The sequence below is a fragment of the Betta splendens genome, chromosome 1 (assembly GCF_900634795.4).
Source record: "Betta splendens chromosome 1, fBetSpl5.4, whole genome shotgun sequence".
Lineage (NCBI taxonomy): Eukaryota > Metazoa > Chordata > Actinopteri > Anabantiformes > Osphronemidae > Betta > Betta splendens.
Window position 1 is genome coordinate 12,615,429 of NC_040881.3, and position 23,063 is coordinate 12,638,491.

Consider the following 23,063-nt stretch of genomic DNA (forward strand, 5'->3'; position numbering starts at 1 on the left):
CCTGGTAGTCTGCTAAGAATCAATGACATCCTTTACTGGAAGTGCTCTGGGGCTGAGGCTATTCCAAAAGGCAGTCTGTTAAACTGGAAACGTCCGTATGGAGTTCTGAACGTCGTGCAACGTGCTGACCTGGCACAATGAACACACTGCTTCATTGAGCTAAGTAAGGTCAACACAGATTCTCACCGAACCATTGTTTGATGGCACTGGCACCATACCAGAACATCACTCAGTTGGCTCCTTCACTTTGGAGATGACTTTCATGTTCTCCATCCGTTCCAGCTCTTCCTTAACTTTCCATAATAATGGAATGGGGACATCTGGTTTTAGTATAATGGAGTATAATGTCCATTTGTAGTCTCTCTGATAGATTAATCTCTCAGTCCTATACCACAAGATGGTCTCTGCTTAGTTTGAGTTTGCTATGCAGCTCCTCCATCTTTGTCCGACATCTGTTTTTATTTCTTTATTTAGCTTCAGAGAAGACTCCCTTCCATAACTTGTCGCTATTTAACCCAACTACACGACGTTTTATACACTTTAAATAGTATTTAATTATCATTAGATACTTTCATTATAAAAATAAAACTTTTCATTGCAATACTAAATATACAAAATAAAAATAAAAAAATAATAAAATAATATACAAAGAAAACAGGCTAAAACTAAACATGAACGATTTGTTACCAGATTGAAACGCGCACAGCTGGAGATAAATGAGCCGCCGGAGACGCGCCATCAATCACAGCTAATTAGGTTCACCTGAGGCGGCTCCGTCGCTTATAAGCTCCCCGCGCAAAGTTTCCCTCACTATTAATCAGTGCGGGACGCGCGTGGCCAGCGAAGCGGTCCACGATGCCCACCAAGAACGTCACCGAGGAGCGGCTCTCCAAGTTCAAGAACAAAGGCAAAGACCCCACGGTGAGTTGGCGTGAACTATCTGCGCTGAGACTTTGGGTGAGTGTTTTTTGAGGACGCTGCGGGCTTTTTGTCTTGTTGCAGAAACTCCGGGATAAAAGGATCACGGAGTGCGTGGAGCTGCGCAAAGCTCACAAAGACGAGAACTTCCTGAAGCGAAGACACATCACGCTGTCGTCGCTTCCGGACGAAGAGGCCCTGTCTCCTGATTATCTCTCCAACGATTTGGTTCGTTGTTTAAACTAAAAGCTTTTAAAGGGTTTGAGTTGAGAGTAGTTTATTATCCTAATGGTGCCTGTCGTTTAGGTGAAATTTCTATCCATCGAGGAGATCATTAAACTGGTGAATTCCGACAGCAGGGAGTCTCAGACCCGAGGGTGTCAGGCCGCCAGGTGAGGCTCGAAACCCGAGACTTTGACGCAGTCTTTAGATTTCCAATCGATTGCTCCAGCTTTTCCTCCATCGTTCCCTCAGGAAGCTGCTCTCCCAGGAGCGTAACCCTCCCCTGAAGGAGATCATAGATGCTGGGCTGCTGTCCCGCTTCGTCTCCTTCCTGTCTATGGACGATGAGCCGACCCTGCAGTTTGAGGCAGCCTGGGCTCTTACCAACATCGCCTCGGGCACCTCCTGGCACACACAACAGGTGTCAACACTTTAATAAGTTGGGTTCTTTGGTTCTGTGATGGGCTCAGAGCGTCCATGTTTTGAGAACATCCTAAATGTTTGTCTTCAGGTGGTGGAACATGGAGCAGTGCCGGCCTTTATCTCGTTACTTGCGTCGCCAATGTTGCACATCAGTGAACAGGCTGTCTGGGCTCTTGGAAATATTGCAGGTCAGTCTACAACTGCCACCTAACAAGATGGTTGAATAGTAATGGTTTCCCACTTTCCAAGAGCTCCCTTTAGCTCTGTAAAGACAGCGTCTCATGCGCACGGTCACTGTGGCTTTACTGTCTACTTCTAAAATGCAGTTGTTTTGAAGGTGACGGTTCAGCTTATCGGGACGTGCTGATCGAGTGCAATGTCATCCCAGCTTTACTGGCCCGCATCTGCCCGGACACGCCAGTAAGTCAAAGCACATCTGCAAAAAACATCAGTCATACTATCTTTGAGCTTGCTCTTGCTTCATGGTTGAGGGCTGAGTGTCTCATTCACTGTAACTCCAGGTTGGCTACCTGCGCAACCTCACGTGGACGTTGTCCAACTTGTGCCGAAATAAGAACCCGTTCCCGCCCCTGTCTGCAGTCCTGCAGGTACAGTAGGTGACGCTGGATGTTTCAGATGAGTTTCAGGGAAACTGATGCACAGTCACTGTTGTTCCTGCAGATGCTCCCATCTCTGATCCAGCTGCTCCATCTTAGTGATAAGGACATCTTGTCTGATGCATGCTGGGCGATCTCCTACCTGACCGACGGTGATAATGACCGCATTGATGTTGTCGTGAAAACGGGCATCGTGCCTCGACTAGTGGAGCTCATGAGCCACGCTGAGCTCGGTGTCCTGGTAATCTCCTCAAAGCTACAGAATGCTATGCAGTTTTTAGCATTGCGGACATTTGGCAGATTGCTAAATGCAGTTTAAGACGTTTAACTACTAATGCTGTCCTACTACACCAGACTCCAGCTCTGCGCTCCATTGGCAACATAGTGAGTGGCTCCGATCTGCAAACCCAGACAGTGATAGATGCTGGAGTCCTCAACGCCCTACCTAAACTGATGAGGTATCCGAAGGCCAGCGTGCAGAAGGAGGCAGTGTGGGCTTTGTCCAACATTGCTGCAGGACCCTGTAAGCAAATCCAGCAGCTCATCACCTGTGGCCTGCTGCCTCCTTTGGTAGACAGGCTAAAGAATGTGAGTAGATCATAAACTGTAAAATCCTGCCATAAGTGTACAAGAGTCCTTTTAGTCAAAGCATGTCAAAATCCTGTCTAGCTCTCACCTGCCAGGAATGCTGTCCTGTGTTTTTGTCTCAGGGAGACTTCAAGACTCAAAGGGAAGCGGTGTGGGCCGTGACCAACTTCACCAGTGGAGGTACTGTGGAGCAGGTGGTGCATCTGGTGCAGTGTGGAGCCCTGGAGGCCATCATCAACCTGCTGCAAGTCAAAGATGCCAAAGTCCTTCTGGTTTTATTGGACGCCATAAACAACATCTTCATGGTGAGGGTGAAAAATGAAATGACCCTAAGTAAAAGGTTTTTTTTTTTTTTTTTTTTAAATGAATTGAATTAGTTTAAAAAGCCCAGCCAGAAAAGTGCAGACTAGTCATGGCTTCAGCTGCTGTATGTGCCTCTTCAGGCAGCAGAGAAGCTCGGTGAGACGGACAAGCTCAGTCTGCTGGTTGAAGAACTGGGAGGACTGGACCGCATTGAGATGCTACAAAGCCACGACAATGAAACGGTGTATCAGGCTGCTCACAAGCTCATTGAGAAGTACTTTGGTGACGTAAGTAGCTAAATGTATAGTGACTGTGTGCCCCACTGTAATTCATAAGCTGCAGTAGCGTGTCAGTTTATGACATTGTGCGAAATCATTATGCTTGTGTAAAACTTTACACTTTTCTTTCTAGGGTGAACTTGATGGCGTCAAGGTTGAGGCTTCTGATGATGCATTTGTATTTCAGAGTCCTGACGTTACGAGAACCTTTAGTTTTTAGATAACTGTCATGTTGTTGTATTCTGTGCTATAAATAAACATTGCATTAAATTAAACTGCTTATTGTTTAAGTAGTCTAAACTGGCTGTAGCTGACAATTCATGAGTTTTTGCTATGATGTGAAAATACCGGTCTATCATTTAATTTGTATATTTTGTTGTATACCGTACACTTCAGTGCTGCATGCCTCCACAGTAGATTATCACAGTAATGGACATGAAAGTAAATGCTGACTTTTCAGTATAATGATGAATAAATTGAGCTTTCTCTACTGCTGCTACAAGGCAAATACGCTGAAAACTGTCTGTGCACTTGACTAATTTTAAATGAAAATAACCAGTTTTTCATAAGTTTCATGTTGTATAACGCTGGAAAGCTTTACATGAAAAGGGGCTTGAGCAATGAACCTTTCTGAAATAGGAAGGGGTACCAAAATTTCACAACAGTGGGTTTTGGTTTGACTTCCTAGAACTAACTACAAGTAATGTTAAACATTTGTAATTTAATACAAATGTTGTGGAAAAAGATTAAGGGTTATTAAAAAGCAGAAGATAAATGGAATAGAATACCTTTATTGTCCCAGTGATTTGCACACATGCAAATTGGTTCCTTCCATTCCTCGATTGATGATTCTAGCCTTGGGCTTCACGAAGTCTCGTTTTTATGCTATTTTTAGCCTGGGGCCTGTGAAACTTTGTAGTCAAACTTTCAGTTTGGAAATTTGCTATTTTAGTCTCACCAGAAAATACCAAGGAAAATTCTAAGCAAATACTGTATGAGGTGAGCTGGCGGTTGCTACACAAAAACCCCACCTCTTTCATGACTTCACTCCTGATATAAGACAGGCAGCATCTTCTTCAAACACCACCACCTCACTGACTGTTGTATCACATGGTAAGTAGAAATAGGACAATTGGTTCATGTCTTTCAAATGCTGCTTTATGACAAATTTGCTGTGGGTATATAACTTGTGCATTTAAAGTAAGTTATATAATGGCTTTGCTGGAATAGTCACTTACAAATGCCCTTAAAGTAAAAATGATTCTTTACTATGTTTAGGTATCTACAACGATGAAGGACCACATTTTAAAATATGTTGCCCTCTGCTGTCTCTGTGTAAGAACAAGGCCTCTGACTGCAGAGATGGTAAGACAATGCCCATGTTCAACAATTTCTAATGCTGTTAAAATGTCACGTTGGAACATTTTTACAGTTTATGGCTTTCGGAATGTTTGTTACAGTCGAGCTATGTGTCAGCCTTGACTGAATCATTTAAGGTTCCATTGGTCCTGATGACGTTTGTGTTTAAAATAAAACATGCTGAGGCCTTAAGTTTATCGAACTGATCATTTACACACGTAAAACACACACACAAGGCCAATGACATTTACTTTAACTATTAAGACATACTTTAATTAGTGATCGGTTTAGTTGCTACATTTAGGAACAGAGTTTGGGAAAGTAAAGTCAAGACCCTCCTTTCATCATAACCTACCTACCCAATAACCTACATCATATTTTGCAGTTGTCTGAACAGGGAACCTTGATGGAACTCCAGACGGGTCCTGATGTTGACCAGTCTTTAGCCTCTGCAGATTATGTGAAGGTTCAGAATGTCTCCATGGAAGCAGCCGTGCAGAAACTGGGCGCCCAGGTTTCCTCACGCCTGTCCATGCTGATCAGAATCCCCTTGAACCTGTCCCCAAACTCCGTGGACGACATGTATTACGGCTGCTCCCAGAAGATGCTCATTAAGGTGAAACGTTTCTACCTCCCCAAAAGCACCAGGGAAGGCCTCTACGACACGTACACTAAACTCTGTGCCATTAAAGCCATGAAGAACAAGGACATCTACGACCCCCTGTCCTGGAATCACTTCAAGGCTCTGTGTGCCTACACAGCAGGCTCATACGACAGCCTCAACCAGGCTGTTCGGACCGGGAAGTCTACCTACAAGACTTCCTTTCAGTTCCACGCCCTGCACTTCCTTCTGTCTGATGCCATCCGGCTGCTGAAGCTCAACCAGCGCGGCTGCTACACCACCTACCGCAGGAGCAAACTGCTCTTCGAAGGCGCCCCCGGACAAATCATCCGCTTTGGCTCTTTCGCCTCCAGCTCTCTCGACAAAGACCTTCGTCATTTTGGACGGACGACCTGCTTCGAGATACACACTTGTTACGGCGCCTACCTCAAGGCCTACTCGGAGTTTGACGCCGATGAGGATGAAGTGCTAATTCCTCCATATGAAATGTTTCGTATCGTCTCTGTTGACATGTCGGGAGAGAACCATTTACGCTGTGGCGTTTTCTACAAGCTTGAGACGGCTGGAGTTTACAGCAGCCTTAACTGCCAGGATGTCGCTGGGGTCTGAGCATTTAACATCAGAGTGTCACTGCAGTTGGAAGCCTCAGTATAAAAGCTTAACACAATCAAGTGCCTCTACCAGTCACCAGTTTACAGTTTCCTCTACACCGTTGAATTTATTGAAACTGAGTAAAATGAGATGGAGTTTATTCTTAAACAGTTTCATGACATGGTCATTTCAAGCCATTTTTATGACTAATATTGTTTAACGAACATTAAGGCAAACTTAAATTATTTTGATTAGAACAAGTAGTTGAATTAAACTACTTTTTGTAACTAAACTTAATCAAACTGCATTCTCTCTGGCCATCTATCAATCTACTTTCACTCTATTGGTAACAAGATATTTTATAAAAATTGTTTCTCAATGTGGTTAAGTATTTAAAACCTATCATACAAATATATGAAGCTTTGTTACTGCTACTGGACAATATTTAATTATTACACAGTCTGAAAATGCACTGCACTTTTACACGGTTTTGAAACAGTGTAGAAATATCATTACCATAATACAGAAACATTATGAACTAGATAAAAATACATTTAATTGAGCATCACAATTCAGTGAACCTTTACATCAAATAAATTCATATTACAAAGATTTGTTTTTGTCAGTCTCAACGTCATTTAAGAAATTATCAAAATAAGTCCTGAGCAAATGCCACAGCATCACTGTGAGGCCGTTTCTCAGTGCCATCACACTGAGGTCCACACCTCTCCACTGACACAGTAGGTGGAAGTTAATGCTATGGAGTGAAGAGTAAACCATAAAGAGTGGTACAGAATACCTTATGTATTACATCAGTCAAGACTGCAGTCGATCAGGCCACAAACGGCGATGGCAGATGAACTGACTACAGCAAACCTGTCTGTAGACATTTTATAACTTAGCATCATTCAATTCACATTTTTTAAAGGGCCATAGACCTTAAACACTGAAAAGTGAGACACATTTTAATAGTGAGTGTTCCTACATAAGAAATAAACCGCAACAGAGACCGTGGTGAGGCAACAGTGGGTGCAAAAGCTGTCGTGTTATTGGTAAAAATATTCACCAACTTTGATCCAATGTTTGTTACAGTCAAATACACATTATTACTTCCTTTTGTGATGCAGACTCGCACTGCTTTTAGGCCCTTGTTTTTGATCAGTATGGAGTGTTGTCATTACTGTGCAGAGACACACTGGAAGGAGAAAGGATTCACTGAAACACATGCTGCAATGTAACAGATGTGTGTGTGCGTGAGTCTACATTTTCTCATAGGTGAGTTCATGTCCACAGGTAGTACAGGTTTTCCTGTAGAGGTCCTCCTCAGGATCCACCACCTCTTCCGGTCCATACTGATGTTGGTGAACACTGGTGTCCTTGGTCCACATACTGCTCCTCACTGCCCTGCGCAGCTCTGACACACACGCATAAAGGTTTGCGTTTAATTAAACACAGTGTAATTGTCATTTGTCACCTAAAAGTTTTGAACAAACCAAACCTTTGACTTTCTTGTTGAAGCGCTTCTGCTTCTGCAGCTCTTTGTTTTCTTCCCTGGTTTCACGAGCCTCCTCCAGAGCCTCCTCTGATCCCCACACCTCCATACATCTCTTCTCCACCTGGGCACACACGCACACACCATAACTCCCAGTAAACAACATTATTGGTCATATGTGGACTTTCCATGTGAAGCGTTTCACACAGGTCTATGGTGGTCGCCTTGACTCTGTACCTGTAGTTTCAGGTAGAGCTTCATGTCCCCCCAGCGTGGGTTGTGTGGATTTTTCTTCAGTATAAACCTGAGTGGTGGCTCCCTCTTGTCCAGGTCACAGTCCTTTAATAAGTAGCTCTGCTTGGCCTCAGTCCTAGAGATCAGCGTGTGTTTCTCCTCGTTGTCTCTAAAGAGACAGATGTTCAAACCGTTTACCTTCAGGCTTTTAGGACTCGCTGCGAGTGCAACACATAGAGGCAGATGGTGCGTCTGTACCTGCACTTGTCACACACCGACAGGTCGAAGCTGTTGCTTAGGTAGGAGTCCATGAAGGGCTTTTCACAGTCGTCGCACACCAGGTAGTCTGGCTCTATGACCGGAGCTGCAAACAAACAATAAATCAGCAAGAATGTACAGACAATTTTAAAAACAAACAAAGAAAGAGAACGTGTCAACGTACCTGGCTGATGCACCACCTTCCTGGCTTTCTCCTCCGTCTCCCCGTCTTCCTCCTCCTCGATAAAGAAGCCGGCACCAGAGTCCACTGTCTTGGACACTTTGGCAGACGTTGCGCCCTCGGTGGCGGACAAAGGGCGGCTCGCCAGTCGGGCTTGTCGGAGCAGCAAGGCGCGCTGGCGGTTTCTCTCGATCTTAGCGCGCATCGCTGGAGACAGCTCCGGCTTAGGGCTCTGTTCTGGGCAGGGCCCGGCTGCATCCACCCCGTCTGACTCTGGCGGTTCCATATGGCCGGTTATCACATGGAAACGAATCCACCAGCTCCGCTCCACAGAGTCCAGCTGCTGGTTGACTGTTATAAAACTGACAGCCGCGCTTCCGGGTTTCTTCTTCTTCTTCTTCTTCTTCTTCTTTAGGTTTAAAGGCACCAGCGCCACCTAGTGGACGGACCAATAGGATATTTGACTTTAGTTTATTAATTTTAAAATACATTTTATTTATTTGTTGTGTTTTTCTGATTATCTACCGCAACCCAAATAATCACAACCCCAATAGAAATCTTGAATAGAAATAGTTGCACTTTAAGCTTGCACTGTAAGCACTTTAAGGAACTGAAAATGTAAAAATAAGAACGCCACTCTACATGTTTTGTGTTATAATTCCAAGGGGCACTCACCGGCTTATTGCTTATATGTATGTCCTCAGTCGCCAGGAGGCAGGAGTATGATCAGAAGCAGACAGGTTTGTGGGCTTTGTCCTTTAATGACTATCCTCAGGTGTTCAGTGAATCCCTGTTGCATCACACTGATTGTGGCATTGGGCCACACATGCTGCTGTAAGAAGCTTGTGTCAAAGTAAAGCGGTTCACATCCTGATGGATGACACTGCAAATCTGATTTGGTGTTATGAGGAAGGTGGAGAGGTGACACGACCTGACTGTACAGTGTACTACGTAATATTTCTTCTGAACCTAGCAGTTAGCAGTTGTCATGAACTCAATGAACCCATGGTTACAATTTGTTTTCATTTATTGGATCATATAACACCTTATACAGAGTTGAATGATATATGTTTTTACAGTATAATATGCAATTCAAGTAGTACATGAATATGATTCCATACAAGGGAAATACAAAAAGCATTTTGCCATTTGGTGTGGTACTGAAATTGGTCAAGGATGAATTCTTATATTTCTAACTGCATTCATTCATGCACACGTTGCTCACATTCAGGTGGTCCATTAATTAGGAAGCATTTGCAAATTATACTGCATAAGTAGGCTAAACCTGAGGAGGGTTCTGAAGTTAGAAACTGGCCTGAATACAGTACCGTTGCATACAGGATCTTATGTACAGTTTTACAAATTGGTCTTGTATACACAAAAAACACAATAAAACAGAAATTTTACATTGGAAGATTGGAAACAGCAGGAAGCCAATTTGTGGGCCATTTATTATCACGTTAAAAAATAAGTTGCAATTAATGAAAACAAATGAAAAACGGTTGTTAAAAGTTTAATCATGTAAATGATGAACTGTTCAACATGTGTGAGTTTAAAAGGAATACAACTGCTTTAACACCTAATATTTTCCCAATTACAATAAGAAGTTTCACCTTGTTTGTAAAAACAAAATAAGAAATTAGATATTAAAAAAAGGAAACCAGCTCTTTGAGTTGCTAAAACATCTTCCATCTGGTCATTAATAATTGTTTGGGCGTGGAGTGACGTCTCTGTTCCTTCAGCTGACTCACAACTGTACCGCTAACAGAGAGAGTGAGCTGGAAGAAAGGTTCTGTGGCAAAAATACTCACACATAAATTGAATGTCTCCTACGGTCCAGTCTACATTTCACAATAAAAATATGGTTTTCTGTGTATGATTTCACCACAATATCATACATCAACTCAATAACGTATTTGTATCTAGGTGTGTGTGTATGTTATACAGTACATGGTGTTTTTTGTCATTAAAACCATACAGAAGAATGCCAGTATCTTGTTTTAGAAATACATGATTCAAAAAAAAGGTTTATGAAGTAAAATTCAACAGACTGCACGAGTGTCTTTTGTCCACCACTTGTCCATACTTATTTCAGCCAGCATCACTGTCTCCAAATGTTCCTAATATTATGCATATGGGGCTTATAGCTAGCGTGTTTCGTCCAGATGTAGTCATATTTCTGGTATAATCTCTCTCTAAAGTGACGAAATGAAAAGGCAGAAAAAAAGGAACAGATAATTTTACACTCACAAGGTTATAATGCGAAAACCAAACAAAACACCGGTAAGCAGAACTATGGAGAATAAGTCTTGGTCCCTGCTAAAGTATCTGTGTATGCTCTATTGTAAGTATTTAGCACTGGATGTTATTTGAATATGTGCTAGTGTAGATACAGACTGTATTAATTGGATATAAACCAATAGTTCAATAAAAATTTCATGTGTTTTCTTCTTTGGGTGACACTGCAGAGCCGTACAGGTGGTGGAATGGACACAGTAAAACTCTAAAGGTCTAGTTAAACAGATACCACACCTGCCCTTTCAGTTTGTGTTTCCTCATGACGTAGATGATCTCTCCAGAGCGTCACTGGCCTTATAAACAAAAATAAAGTCTCTTTGAGCCCCATTGTTCAGTCTGGTTTGCCTACACTTGGCTTAAACCGGGAGCCACACAGTCCTTCGGCTGGAGATACAAAACCATTCTGATGATCTTACTGTATATTAAAATGTCCATCCCAGTTTGCGTTCATGAAAACTGTTCCTCCTTTCCTTTCAGCACACTTCAGCCATCCGTGGCCGTAGTCACGTGGTACCAAGCGAGAGCATCGTGTTCCTCCTTTGGGGCCACTGCTGGAAGGCTGCGATGCACAAGTCTGCACCGCTGCCTGTTGTACATGTACGTGTTACTTCCTGTGTGTGTGCAGGTGCGGGTTGATGCTAAACGTGATTGTCGTCTACTGTGTGTATGTGTTAGACAGATACAAGATAAGGTCTGTGCCATTGCGGTAAATTGTGGCGCACCAGAGCACGTCGGGCTCCTTCTGACAGTGAGCGAGAGCTGTGCTTGGACTCGCGCTCACACGGTGACTGGGCAGGTGATGATCTTGTCCTCGAGCATGACGCTGACAATGAGGAAGACGAAGTAGAGCAGGAACATGAAGAATCCCAGGAACTTGCTCATTTTCCACTTACAAGCCGCAATGGAGAGGATGACAAAGAGGAGCATGAGGAAGAGGAGGACGATGGCGCAGAACAGGCCGTTGCTGCTGACCTCGACTGGCTTCAAGTCGTTGATGATGTGGTAGAGGAGCCATGGGAACGGCAGACTGGCGTTGGAACAGAGGAGGAGGAGACAAACAGAATCAAACACACATTCTCATTTTCAACCAGGATTCACAGCAGCTTCTGTGTCTTGGCCTGGACTCACCCCACAGTGATGTCAAAGATGTTGGAGCCCACAGAGCTGGACACGGCCATGTCGCCCAGGCCTTTCCGTGCTACAATCACACTGGTGATCAGGTCAGGAATGGAAGTCCCAGCTGCTAATATTGTGAGTCCCATGATCTCCTCTGTGACCCAGAAGGTTTCTCCAACCTAAAAAAGGAAGATGTTAAACACTTGCTATTGTCTTCATAGTGTCTAAAACAACCTTTTTGCCTGAAGAGGAGGCTTGGAGCCATACTAGGGTGTTCCACCCTATAGAAATGATTCCAAATGAAATAGAGAGAGTAAAAAGATATGCTATGCTTCCCCTGTTATAAAATTCTAGCGTAAAAAAACCAACCCAAATTGTGTGATAACTGACGTGTGACCTCCAGCTTCAGCCTGTCTTTGCATTGGCTGTTAAAATAGAACATTAGTTGATTTGGCCGCAGATCAGGTAGATTAGCCAGGATTAGCTGCTCCAGTCACACATTCAACACCCTGACTGCTGCACTCTGAACAGAGAGGCTTTAGAAATAGAATAGTGTAGGGTGTAACTCTACAGGCCACAGACTGTAGATGAACAATAGTCGAGAGATGTTAATGTTAATTAAGTCAGGTACAGATTTTGTGTGTGGAATAGCATGCACGTGTGTGTGTTATACCTGGTGAGCCCACCACACCATGAGGTATGAGAAAAAAGCAATCCAACAGATGGAGCCAAGGAATGTGATGGGGAAGAACTTCGCTGACGTCTGAAACAAACAAGAGAAGCAGTCTGTCAGAAACGTCAAACACCCGAAGCATACTGTTGTGTGTGTGTGTGTGTGTGTGTGTGTGTGTGTGTGTGTGTGTGTGTGTGTGTGTGTGTGTGTGTGTGTGTGTGCGCGTGTGTGTCTGCGGCCACCTCTCTCCTGACGTCAGGCAGTGTGAACCACAGTGGAAGGACAATGGGCAGGATTACGAGGTAGGTGATCTGCTTCCTGGGGGTGTCTGGCCAGGCCAGGCTCAGAGGCTGGTCTTCATCTTCCTCCTCCTCCTCGCCCTGAAGTGGGGATCATCACAGGCATATCAGAAAATACCCCTAACACAAAGAACTGTTGAACCCAGTCACTGTGTTTCTGATAATACAGCACCTGCTCTCCTCCTGCCACCCCGTTCATGGGTGGCGTGACTTCTACTGCCACTTTGGAGCTGTTGTGGATTTTTCTATCAGCTTGAAAGAGAAAAAAAGAGACACAAAGGTTCAGAGACTGAAAGACAAGCTACAAGCCTAACACGTCAAAATGTAGTGATAATTTCACATCCTGGACCACTTCTCATTTACTGCAAATGAAAAATCATTGGGAGTGCAACTTGTTCTTATCCGCTGTTAATTCATGCAGCAGTTGTTTTCCAATTACAGTTGTTGACAGAGTACAGAGAAGTTCAGCCATTGTTGGTTGGACCACCGTTCCTCACCTACACCGTTGGCACTGATGCCCTCGTCCTTACACTTATGCTTTGCCATTTTGTGAAGGATTGAGGCCTTTTCCTTGAAGCGTCCTGCATCAGATGGAACATTTCAGTCACTCTGTGTTTACCTCTGTTAGTTACAGTAATAATCCCTCATCTCTACTTTTTAGTTTCCAAATCCATTAACCAAAACAAAAAAATAGTGGTTTCTTTAAACACTTTTGATATGTTTCAACATGTGAACAAAATACCTTCGTCACTAAGGGGGTCAAGCGTGTGTATCATGAGCTGGAAGATGCTGTTTCTCATCAGTGAATTGTGTAGAGAAGCACAGCTGCCCTCTCTCTGCAGCCTGGGCTTCGCCTGCAAAACATCCAACATTACTACCAAAACATTGGCAGGGATGATTATGGACACAGTTGATTTGCTTTATGAACAACTTACCATCAGCTTGTTCTCATCATTTACAGGTGTATTTACCTTTAAAGACAAACACAAGGAACCACATGAATAAACCAATACATATGAAGTTTATCCCTTTTGTGCTGGAGCAGATTATACTACTGCAATGACAAAGTGGAGAAAAGATCAGTGCAGCACTCCAGTACAGTAAATAACAGAAAATGATCTGTTAAACAGCACAAATATTCATTTAAAAGTCATGAAATAAAAAAAAAATGAACAAGACATAATGAGAGCAATGAGAGGATTTGTCTTACTACACATCATGGGCAACACTGATTTATTGGCTGTTTTAGAGTTTAGACTTTTCAGTGATACAAAATTAGACATGATGAATGTGATAAACATCCTTACAAACTGTTTTTAAACTGGACAAAAATTGGAATGTTCAACTTTATGTTTTGCGTCTGTGGGAAAGTCAGACGTCTAATTTCAGCCATATCATCTGTGGAAATCCCAGGTTTGAGTCAGTCTAAAGTAATGTGTGCAAGAAAAGACAAAAGCACCAACAACCGTAGGTTACAGTGAGTAAAGGAGTAGTAAAGCATCTGAACGCTGCATCTGCATCTAAGCAAGCTACAATCACTTGAAAGCTAATTTGAGTGCAGCAAGATTAGAAAGTGTAATAAGGAAATGAATCCTCTGTTCATTCCTCTGTTCATTCAAGGACAGGACAGTAAGACCAACAGGGAGAGGTCTCACTGAATAAAACATGGCCTTTCAAAGAACAGAAAGGCAGCAAAAGGTAAGTAATTAATTGCAGTTAGAGGGTTAAAATGGTACACGTCAATATGAAACGTTCCATTAGATGTTAGATTTCAGACTCCAGCTTCAGCAGAGAGCTGGAGTGGATGATTTGGCGGCCGACACGTTTTCTGCATGTAGGACGCAGCGTTTGAGCAGATAATCCCTTTAGCTTGCATCTGACAAGACACCTGCTGCTGCCCAGGATGTTAAACGGTCCCCCCTTTGTTTTAAAGGGGGTTCACTGACCATCACTGATTTAGGTCTTCAGTAAAACTTAAAACCAGTAAAACCTATTTGGACCCATTAAACTTGTTCAATACCTGTTTACAACTATATGATCTGGAACCGGATGCCAATAGATTCATCACTACACATGAAGTTATGTGCTGAATGAAGTATTTTCATGTTGTCCGCTTACTGCAGGATGAATTTACACTAGCGGCGTGTGCTATTTTAAGCAGTAAGCAGCGGACACCGGTGAGTATTGTCCATGTGACAGCTGAGCAGCATGGCCTCTGCTTGGCATTAGCTAATGTAGGCTAATGCTCACATGGCTCCTCAGAGGTGCCTGATGACAAAAGGCACTAAAGCCCGTTCTTCGCTCTTTAGGTGATGTTTCATATTTTGCTGTAGGCGCATTTGCGGTGACCTCTGACCTCTAGGAGTTAATTGCTTGGGAGTGTAATTATATTATATTATATTATATTATGTAGGTAAGGTCTCAGGTTTGGAGGCAGGTTTCAGCAGAAAATGCATGTAGCTAAGATGAAACTACTAAATTAGCCAAATGTAATTACAGCACTGTTACGGTTTAATCAGCAGATCTATATTTGCTAGACTACAAAATTGATCTTAAAGGTTTCCCCCTAGTAAGAAGTCATCACTCTTTTGTGAATTATAAACTGTGTCTCATATTGTTATCTCCTTAACCAGCTATCAGTTTATCAGTTGTGAACACACACACACACATTTTGTAATCTTTAAATCCTGAACACAAAATATGTACTTCCACTTGTGTCCCATTCTTCCTGTAACGCTGTGATCCTGCATGTCACACGTCTTAATGGATTAACTTTTACAATATGCGACCATTCATCTTCATACTGTCTGCACACGACTACAACTTTCAACCTGAACTGACTTCCTTTTCTTGTAGTGTCAAACACTGCACATGAAGATCTGACACAATTGAAATTCAATGTTGCCTATGAAACATGTAAACTTTACCGCAAACCTGTATAACAACATGTTAGAAGAGCTCACAAAGGCAATGTGTGGTTTATAAGAGCACTGACTGGGGTCTAAGGATGATCCGATGGGAGGGAGGACATAAAATCTTCACAGACAGATTTGGTTTGTCCAGTTGAAGCGTTGGGTTGGTTTTACTGGACAGGTACTGGGGCCACACTCATTACCAGCATGTTATCATGCCACGTTCCCAGTCTGTCCCCCCTGTACTCTTCCCTGCATCCACCTGACCGTTGGAGCTGCAGGACTTAGCCAGGATTAATTGGCAGAGATCACCACTTTTAGAATGGTGACTTTAAAGCCAGCGTGTTACAGTACGTCCTGCAGCAGCCTTCATAGATGGCTGTCCAACATTTCTTCAACATCCAGGATCCCATATTCATATATTCATTAATAGCAATTATGTTGGTGCAGCTGGTCATTGTGACTAACAATCCCACAGTTACACATATAGTTGTTTCAACAGCCTGCACTTTGGGGCTTGTGTTTAATCAGTGATCTCTGCACAACTGAAACATATTTGAAGAAGATTTCAAACATTTTCCTGGTGCCGTCCAAATAAGCAGAGACTCAGTGTGCTGGACCGTACATGTGCTGTCGTCACTGCTGGTAAGGAGTGGATAAGGAGATCAGAGAGGATTGGACCTTCAGTGCCATTAACAGGCAATAACACATCTTGTTCACACTTACTGAACAATATAAGAATTGTGTGTTCGGCACAAATCCACCTGGAACGTCCTCAACTCTGCTCAAACCAAAACTCACACCACCCTGTGAGCATGACTGCAGACTCACTAAGCAGCATTTGCTCTTTTCTCTCAGTGATCTGCTGATTCCTGCTCCCCTCAAGGCGCATCTGACTATTATTAGTGGCTGTAATGAGATTGGAGAGTATTAACCTGTGGGATTATTTAGCATGAGGGTGAGGCCAATGGACATCAAGAGCTGGGCCACAGAAAGAGAAAAGCTGTTCTTGGGTTGAAGTAAGGCACCCTGATGTACAGCTGATTCCCAGAAGGGCACAAAGGTCAAACAGAGCCTCTGAAACTATACTAGTACTTAAAACAGAGAATATGGAAAGAATACTGCTAAACACACAGGTTATACAGTATATTGTACAAAGGGCTTTCAGGAGTGTGTATATAATGAAAGAGAGTAGAAATCATTGACTAAACTGTGAGCTACCAAAAACATTAAGGAACAAGAAAACAGAAATAATGAATATAATAATAAATTAACATGGTACAGTCCGTCGTCTAAAGTCCTCCAGCAAGTTCACTGTATACACACGTGCCGAGCCTGTGACAGCTGATGCTGATCTAAATGCAGATTTGGAGCCACACACCACATCTGTATCACAAAGAGGAAATTGCACAATATATAGATCTCATGAGGATGTAAATCCCCCTCTGAGCAGCGCCAGAAGCTAAAACTAAAAGTATCCTTTACCTCTATTGTATATTATAACTGAATATGACTGAGACTGTAAATGTCTCATCATCCAGACAACATCAACACCAGTGTTTTGTCTGGTTGCTTTTAATTTTCTGAACTCACACTCATTTTGTGAGACATTTCTTTGACTGCATCAAACTGTGATCAAACTGGGTGATCTCAGGAGCTGTCACAGGCCTTTATAGAAAACTGGGCTGGAACCTGGAATGAGCTGAAACGCGCTGCTGCTTCAGAGCACATGCACGTTGCATCACGTGAGCTACGTACAACAGGAAGTGTGCAGCTGAGATGTGAAGATGATGCACTGACTGTTCTCCAAGCTGTTTCTCTTCTTTTCAATGACCTCGTTTTGTGTGTATGTGTGTTTCGATTCTCTTTGACTGACCTCTTTGGTGTGAAAAGATTCCATTCATAATGGATTGAACTATAAAAATCAAGTTATCAAGGTTTTACTGTTGACCAGTGTCTCGTCAACAAGCAATGAAATTACTTGTACCAGACAAACTGAATATTGATTTTGGACAAGCTCTTTGTTAAATGTTTCAGTGTATTAAATATATATTAAACATAAGCACACATGAATATAGAGATGATGTATAGGCACAGTTTAGTCAGTGTGAGTAATCAATCCTATTATAAACATTCTGCAAAAAACATACTAATGAGAAATATTCCCTAATCATTTTTACACAATGTCTCTCACCAGCTTTAAATTGTTTGTCTATTCTTAAATCCCTATGGGACACAATGACTTAAGGTGGGGACTGCACATGATTCCCACTGCAACACTTAGTCAGCATGCTACTCACAGGCCAGCACAGTCTGAGCTGCACAGGAAGGCTTAGACAAATCTTTATACCCTTCCCGGGAGGAATTCAGAGGGGTTTGGCTGCTTGACAGTGCCGTCTGATCAGCTGCCTCTGCTCTAGCACTTCACAGCATCTGCTGCTATGATAACACTCTGTCAGCCTGCCAAGACCGGAACACTGCTATGGATGGATGGATGGATGGATGGATGGATGGATGGATGGATGGATGGATGGATGGATGGATGGATGGATGGATGGATGGATGGATGGATGGATGGATGGATGGATGGATGGATGGATGGATGGATGGATGGATGGATGGATGGATGGATGGATGGATGGACACTCACCTTTGATGCAGACTCCAGTTCGTCCACCTGGTTGCTGCCCAGCGTGTTCTTGATGAATAATTCTACTTTGGCATTGAACTTCATGAACGTCACGTAGCAGGTGTAGCACGACAGTAGGCCGATACTTTCATTCACTGTGATTTGATTATCCAGGAAGAAATAGATGAGCATGAGCAGGCCAATGATATAGAAGGAGACGTCTCTGAACAGAGGCCACCAGGTGAGGTTCAGCACCTCTTTGGAGAACAGGGCGCACATCCCAATCACAAACAGGATGTTGAAGACAGCGGAGCCCACGATTGTCCCAATGCCCACGTTACTGTGGGAGACGAAGACCCCTATGACAGAGGTGAAGAGCTCCGGGGCCGAGCCGCCTGCTGCCATGAATGTGGCTCCAGCCACATCATCAGAAATCACCAACTTTTCTGTGATGACGGTGAGCGCAGGGACGAAAAACTCATCGCAGACAATGGCCAAGGCTATGAACATGTACAACATGCCAAACATGTGCAGGATCACATAGCCCTGACGCCTCTCCTCCACACTGAAGTAGTCCGTTGGGTAGTCTCCGTGGTTCATCTCGATGTCTGATGAGGGCATGGCGACCGGTGTGTCTTCTGGTGCAGCTGAGTGGTTGTTGTGTTGCAGCAGAGTTCTGTGGGGCACTGCAGCGTCTGCGGAGCCCTCGGCCGTGGAATCCAGCTCAGATGCCACCGCCGTGGCCAGTGACAAGGCACACCATGAACAGGCCGCGCACACCATCACGAGGCTGAGCATGAAGCCCAGAATGCGTCCGGGCCGCAGCTTTCGCCTGACGCCGTGGTAGAGGTGCCCGGTGCTGCTGCTGCTGCTGCTGCTGTGAGGGCCCAGGAGAGGAGCGGAATCCATCCTGGCCTGACTTCTTGTGGGTAGTATGAAATCCATGGTGCGTGGAGCTGGGTGAACTGTCTGGTTCGCTCCCCCCACCAAAGCTGGCTTGGTAGTGCTGGTGACTGCAGGTGCAGGGGTCTCACAGGCCGTATTGGTCTACCGGTTGGTGTGCATGCTGCTCCCCAGTCTAAACACTATGGAAGCCCTGCAATCTGACTCCAGGATCCAGCCCCTTCAAAGGTTTCCTCATATTACTCCCTGGAACGAGGAGAAAGGGACACACAGGCAAATTAAAATAGAATTTTACTGTTGTTCAGACAAGTTACTATACGTGGCACCTGTCCATTACTCACATGTGAAATTATAAGTGCACCTTTTCCATAAGTTTAACAATTTATCAATCACATTTTATGTACAAATTCTATAACAAATAAACTGAAGGTTGAGTCATGTCACCTGGACACCTATGACAGAAAAACGTTAAATTTTAAAACACGAAAACTTTCAATAGTAATAGTAATAAAGAATCTAAATTGTTCTTTGACAATAAACATTTCCCAGCCGTCTTGTGATTATGATACTTGGTCAAGATATTGTAACTGTTGTTGATTTGATTCCATCCATGGATGGATGGATGGAATCAAATCAATTCATTCCCACCTAAAATATTATTTTATATACATATAAAAATATGTTTTATTGCACTGAAATTATTTTAGTTCTTGTAATTAAAAATGCAATACATTGTGACTAGATAAAAGCACCTGAGGGTAAAAACACAAAGTATTGTGACATTGTGCTGGGAACCTGCAGTGACAGCTCTTATTTAAGTGAAGCTGGGACATTGGTCTAAGCTCATTAGGAAGCTATTTAATCCGTGAGAAGATATACTTAGATTAGCTGGAGGACCTGCACACGAACACCGCAGCACAGAGTCAAAGAGCAACGGAAATAAATTCAGGGAAAAGTTACTCCTCAGAATAAACAACAATGAACACAAAGTTTGAACATTGTCATGATCTTCTATCAAACACCAACACAGGCAGACACACAAGAGACTCTAGAATAGCGCCAGCACACTCACACTGTGAATAAAAAAGGACAAATTGCTCGCTTTCATACCACTGTTGGATTTTTCCTCTTCAGCAGGAAGAACCTCAGTAGGTGGAAAGGGTCCAGAGTCGTTGGAGGGAATATTCCACTAAAGTGAGTGTGAAAGGAGAACGGCCCGAGGGCTGTGTTCAGTCTGAAGGTCCTCACAGAAAATCCTCAGTGAGATTTTCCTGCCTCAGCAGAGGTGGAGCTCCGAGACGCCAGGTCAGAAGCTGAGGAACAAGGGCTCCTGCCTCCCTCTCTGCGTTCCTCCCCCTCTCTAATGCTGCCTCCTACCTTTTCTCCTCCTGCCTTGTCTCTCTCTCTCTCTCTCTCTCTCTCTCTCTCTCTCTCTCTCTCTCTCTCTCTCTCTCTCTCTCCATGTCACTGTCCAACAACAAGGATCAGAGCTGTCTGTCACTGTCTATCTCTCTTTTTCTATATCCTTCCTCCCTTCCTTCCTTACATCTTTCTTTCCTTCCTTCCTTCACTCCACCCCCACTGGTTTCGTTCCCATTTCCAATGAAACTACAATTAATTTCTGTTAGTTCCTACTGTACGTCCAAGAAAGTGGACATTACACCTTGACAAGCTAAAGCCTTTTGTCTCATAAAGATCATAGAACTTTGCACCAAGAACATATGAACTAATAACTCTGATTTAACACTTAGTAGAAAGGTTCAAGGTAGAAACACATTCATAACTTTTAATTATAACTCTATATCTTGCAAATTACTTTACACTTTTAAGGGTTAAGGGTTAATGTGTTGGGATTGTGTTGATTGAAACAATAAAAGACGCAGATTGCCGCGGCCTGATGTGACACTTGGTTCGGTACAGAGGTGCTTGACCTCAGTAAGGGATCTGTATTTGGGCTGTGGCTGCTATATAAAGCCCTCGGTAAAGACCTGCAGAGCCTAAACGTGTTACCTAACCCTCCAGCTAACCTAACCCAGGCTGCGGTACATCTCCTGCAGAATGTACCAGCAAATCTCTTGGCATGTAGAAGGAACCACAACAGAAGGCTCATAGCTGCTTCAGGTCAAGTTGAAGCCACTTCAGTGAAGTGTTCTACGTTGACCAGTCAGCTGAATATACAGTAATAGTTCATTACAGTACAATGGCTGAGTGTAATCAGCTGATAAGTCAAAAAATCTTGCAATCTTGCTATATGCGCAATTGACTTAGTGTTTGTCTTTTGTTGTATCTGGTGAGATCTGGCTCACATGCTAATTCATCTGTAGGTAAAAGAGAGATTCATGCTCTGCTCTGTGAAGCTGGGATCAGCAGCAGCTTATTGGCTAAAGCTGCTGCCTCAAATAGCTGTTCAGTTATTTATGACTCAGAGGAAAAACCTTTACGCTATGAAATTCTTGTTTTTTCTTCATAACTCACATAACTGCATACGTGAAGGCAGCCGCCCCTGGGGCCAGGGGCCCTGCATCGGGTGTGGAGCATGCGAGTGTGTTCACGTGTGTGGGAGAAGATGTGACATGCGTGAGCCTAAGGCTCGTTGCAGACAGACTTTTTCTTTCGTTTCATAATCCTTTGACCCTTATTAAGAGTAGGATTACCCCCGGCCCCGTAACCCCTCCCACAGATAAAAGGTCACTTGTTTACATGCATAATTAAAGGAAATAAAAAGATCAAGGATTTTAGTCTTTCTTGCCTCAGACATGGGCTAAAAATGTTGCAATAAAAATCCAGTCGTAAAATCAGTGAAAGTTGAGAAACAGCGCCATCTAGTGGTTCAACGAGTATGTGAGAAAGAAGAGAAACGCCAAAAAAATAATGTTTTGCAAATGATAGAATTATTAACTTAAAGCAGGAATGCATTTCTAAGTATTGTGTGTATAACTTTAAAGAAATGCTACAAGCAAACAAGCAAAAACATTAGAGAAGGAAATTTTTGAGAAACATTTTATTTTAAAGATTTATCTGTTCAGAACATCACCGTTTTTACATTCCTTCACCTTTTAAGACTGATTTTTACAACCAACGCTGAAACAAAAACAGAAGTCTGGTTCATGACATGGCTGAATAGTGGCACAAATTCAATTATGTCATGAAACCATGAACGTGATTTGCGGGTCAGAAATCAGCAGCAGACAAAGAGACCATGATGCTCCTCCCTGCATCACATTGAGCTCTTCCCAGTTGATTCACAGGAATCAATTAAAATTCCTTTTCAAATCAAAATGGTTTCAAGCTCCTCTTGCATCATCAGCACTTGGCTTTCTTGCCGTAGCCGTCCACCACTTCCGGTGTGAAGCTCTTGTCCTCCTCCACATCTTCCGTCACAGTCTTACCGACCAGCTGGAAGATGTCCCCCGCTGTGACGCCCATGGGCTCGGCCACCTTCACGGCCAGCATGTCCATAGTCAGGGCGGTTCCTTTAGGGATCCTCACCTTGGCTACCACCAACTTACCCAACTAAGGAGAAAGAAGAAGAATTTTTTTAGTTATATATAACTCATTTAATGTATAGAACACATTTCCGTTAACTTCTTCTGTTTCTCAACACTTAAAAAGCTCTTGAATAAAATTTAACCCTTCCTATGTTTGAATTATTTAGGACTTTCTTGGTAAAACAGTTGGATTTGACCTTGTCATGGCAGGGCTTTTCACAAAGCAACATCTGTTTGATACCGCTCCCCAGCGCTCGCTCCACCAGTCGGATGGCGCGAATCAGCTCGGTGAGCTCAGAGGGCTCCAGCGATGCCTTGTGGTCATTTCCTCTCTAGGGTTTAAAATTATATGGCTATAAAAAGGTCCAAATATTCCAACATTTTAGGTAATACACCAACTTGATTTTATGCTAGATGAAAACTTAAATGAATCAGTCAGCAGTCAGTTAGCAAAGTTCAGCTTAACATACAGACTGGATTCATAAGGAAACGCTGAAATGTTTCGAGACTTCTCACATTTAAAGGTCTTAAACTTGCTTTACATCAGAGGTGGCCAATGATCGAGAACCACAGTCATGCTGCTTTCCCACTTTAATGGTAAAAATTGTGCCTTTGTGCTTTTCTTATCCAACACAGTTATTATGTGCTGGTTAAGTGCA

The 23,063-nt window shown here is 43.2% G+C and overlaps 4 protein-coding genes across 5 annotated transcripts; 2 read left to right on the forward strand and 2 right to left on the reverse strand.

Moving 5' to 3' along the window:
• The first annotated feature begins 761 nt into the window (after positions 1-761).
• On the forward strand, positions 762-3,624 carry kpna7 (karyopherin alpha 7 (importin alpha 8)). The gene is made up of 12 exons (XM_029162060.3): positions 762-921; positions 1,003-1,146; positions 1,225-1,310; positions 1,393-1,561; positions 1,652-1,751; positions 1,901-1,983; positions 2,085-2,171; positions 2,245-2,421; positions 2,535-2,768; positions 2,891-3,073; positions 3,212-3,358; positions 3,483-3,624. The coding sequence occupies exons 1-12, from the start codon at positions 856-858 to the stop codon at positions 3,567-3,569; spliced, it is 1,563 nt and encodes a 520-aa protein (XP_029017893.1). The 5' UTR covers positions 762-855; the 3' UTR covers positions 3,570-3,624.
• A 142-nt stretch (positions 3,625-3,766) lies between these two features.
• LOC114861772 (NAD(P)(+)--arginine ADP-ribosyltransferase 2-like) lies at positions 3,767-6,450 on the forward strand. Its single transcript, XM_029161366.2, has 2 exons — positions 3,767-4,714; positions 5,094-6,450. The coding sequence occupies exons 1-2, from the start codon at positions 4,640-4,642 to the stop codon at positions 5,937-5,939; spliced, it is 921 nt and encodes a 306-aa protein (XP_029017199.2). The 5' UTR covers positions 3,767-4,639; the 3' UTR covers positions 5,940-6,450.
• A 2-nt stretch (positions 6,451-6,452) lies between these two features.
• Positions 6,453-8,481, reverse strand: xpa (xeroderma pigmentosum, complementation group A). The gene is made up of 5 exons (XM_029161375.3): positions 8,090-8,481; positions 7,906-8,011; positions 7,651-7,816; positions 7,420-7,537; positions 6,453-7,335 (listed from the first exon to the last, which is right to left on the reverse strand). The coding sequence occupies exons 1-5, from the start codon at positions 8,370-8,372 to the stop codon at positions 7,181-7,183; spliced, it is 828 nt and encodes a 275-aa protein (XP_029017208.1). The 5' UTR covers positions 8,373-8,481; the 3' UTR covers positions 6,453-7,180.
• Positions 8,482-9,096: 615 nt separating this feature from the next.
• slc24a2 (solute carrier family 24 member 2) lies at positions 9,097-20,267 on the reverse strand. 2 transcript variants are annotated; one of them, XM_029163345.3, is made up of 10 exons: positions 20,027-20,267; positions 18,035-19,162; positions 13,408-13,443; positions 13,215-13,326; positions 12,970-13,053; positions 12,645-12,724; positions 12,416-12,553; positions 12,174-12,263; positions 11,513-11,679; positions 9,097-11,411 (listed from the first exon to the last, which is right to left on the reverse strand). In XM_029163345.3, exons 2-10 carry the CDS (start codon positions 18,956-18,958, stop codon positions 11,162-11,164), a joined length of 1,881 nt encoding a protein of 626 aa, XP_029019178.1. In that variant the 5' UTR covers positions 18,959-19,162; positions 20,027-20,267; the 3' UTR covers positions 9,097-11,161. The 2 variants fall into 2 exon arrangements, with proteins under 2 accessions (XP_029019178.1, XP_055364062.1); XM_055508087.1 differs by lacking the exon at positions 12,970-13,053.
• Positions 20,268-23,063: the final 2,796 nt, after the last annotated feature.

What these genes read in the sequence shown, in the direction of transcription:
- slc24a2 (XM_029163345.3), bottom strand. Translation starts at nt 18,958, where the DNA reads ATGGATTTCATACTACCCACAAGAAGTCAGGCCAGGATGGATTCCGCT. An exon ending in TGCCTGACGTCAGGAGAGAG is followed by an intron (nt 12,264 to 12,415) that starts GTGGCCGCAGAC and finishes TGTTTGTTTCAG; the next exon opens with ACGTCAGCGAAGTTCTTCCC. An exon ending in ATCTTTGACATCACTGTGGG is followed by an intron (nt 11,412 to 11,512) that starts GTGAGTCCAGGC and finishes TTCCAACGCCAG; the next exon opens with TCTGCCGTTCCCATGGCTCC.
- kpna7 (XM_029162060.3), top strand. Translation starts at nt 856, where the DNA reads ATGCCCACCAAGAACGTCACCGAGGAGCGGCTCTCCAAGTTCAAGAAC. An exon ending in ATTATCTCTCCAACGATTTG is followed by an intron (nt 1,147 to 1,224) that starts GTTCGTTGTTTA and finishes CCTGTCGTTTAG; the next exon opens with GTGAAATTTCTATCCATCGA. An exon ending in CCATAAACAACATCTTCATG is followed by an intron (nt 3,074 to 3,211) that starts GTGAGGGTGAAA and finishes GTGCCTCTTCAG; the next exon opens with GCAGCAGAGAAGCTCGGTGA.
- xpa (XM_029161375.3), bottom strand. Translation starts at nt 8,372, where the DNA reads ATGGAACCGCCAGAGTCAGACGGGGTGGATGCAGCCGGGCCCTGCCCA. An exon ending in TCGGTGTGTGACAAGTGCAG is followed by an intron (nt 7,817 to 7,905) that starts GTACAGACGCAC and finishes CTGTCTCTTTAG; the next exon opens with AGACAACGAGGAGAAACACA. An exon ending in CTTCAACAAGAAAGTCAAAG is followed by an intron (nt 7,336 to 7,419) that starts GTTTGGTTTGTT and finishes CGTGTGTGTCAG; the next exon opens with AGCTGCGCAGGGCAGTGAGG.
- LOC114861772 (XM_029161366.2), top strand. Translation starts at nt 4,640, where the DNA reads ATGAAGGACCACATTTTAAAATATGTTGCCCTCTGCTGTCTCTGTGTA. An exon ending in GGCCTCTGACTGCAGAGATG is followed by an intron (nt 4,715 to 5,093) that starts GTAAGACAATGC and finishes CATATTTTGCAG; the next exon opens with TTGTCTGAACAGGGAACCTT.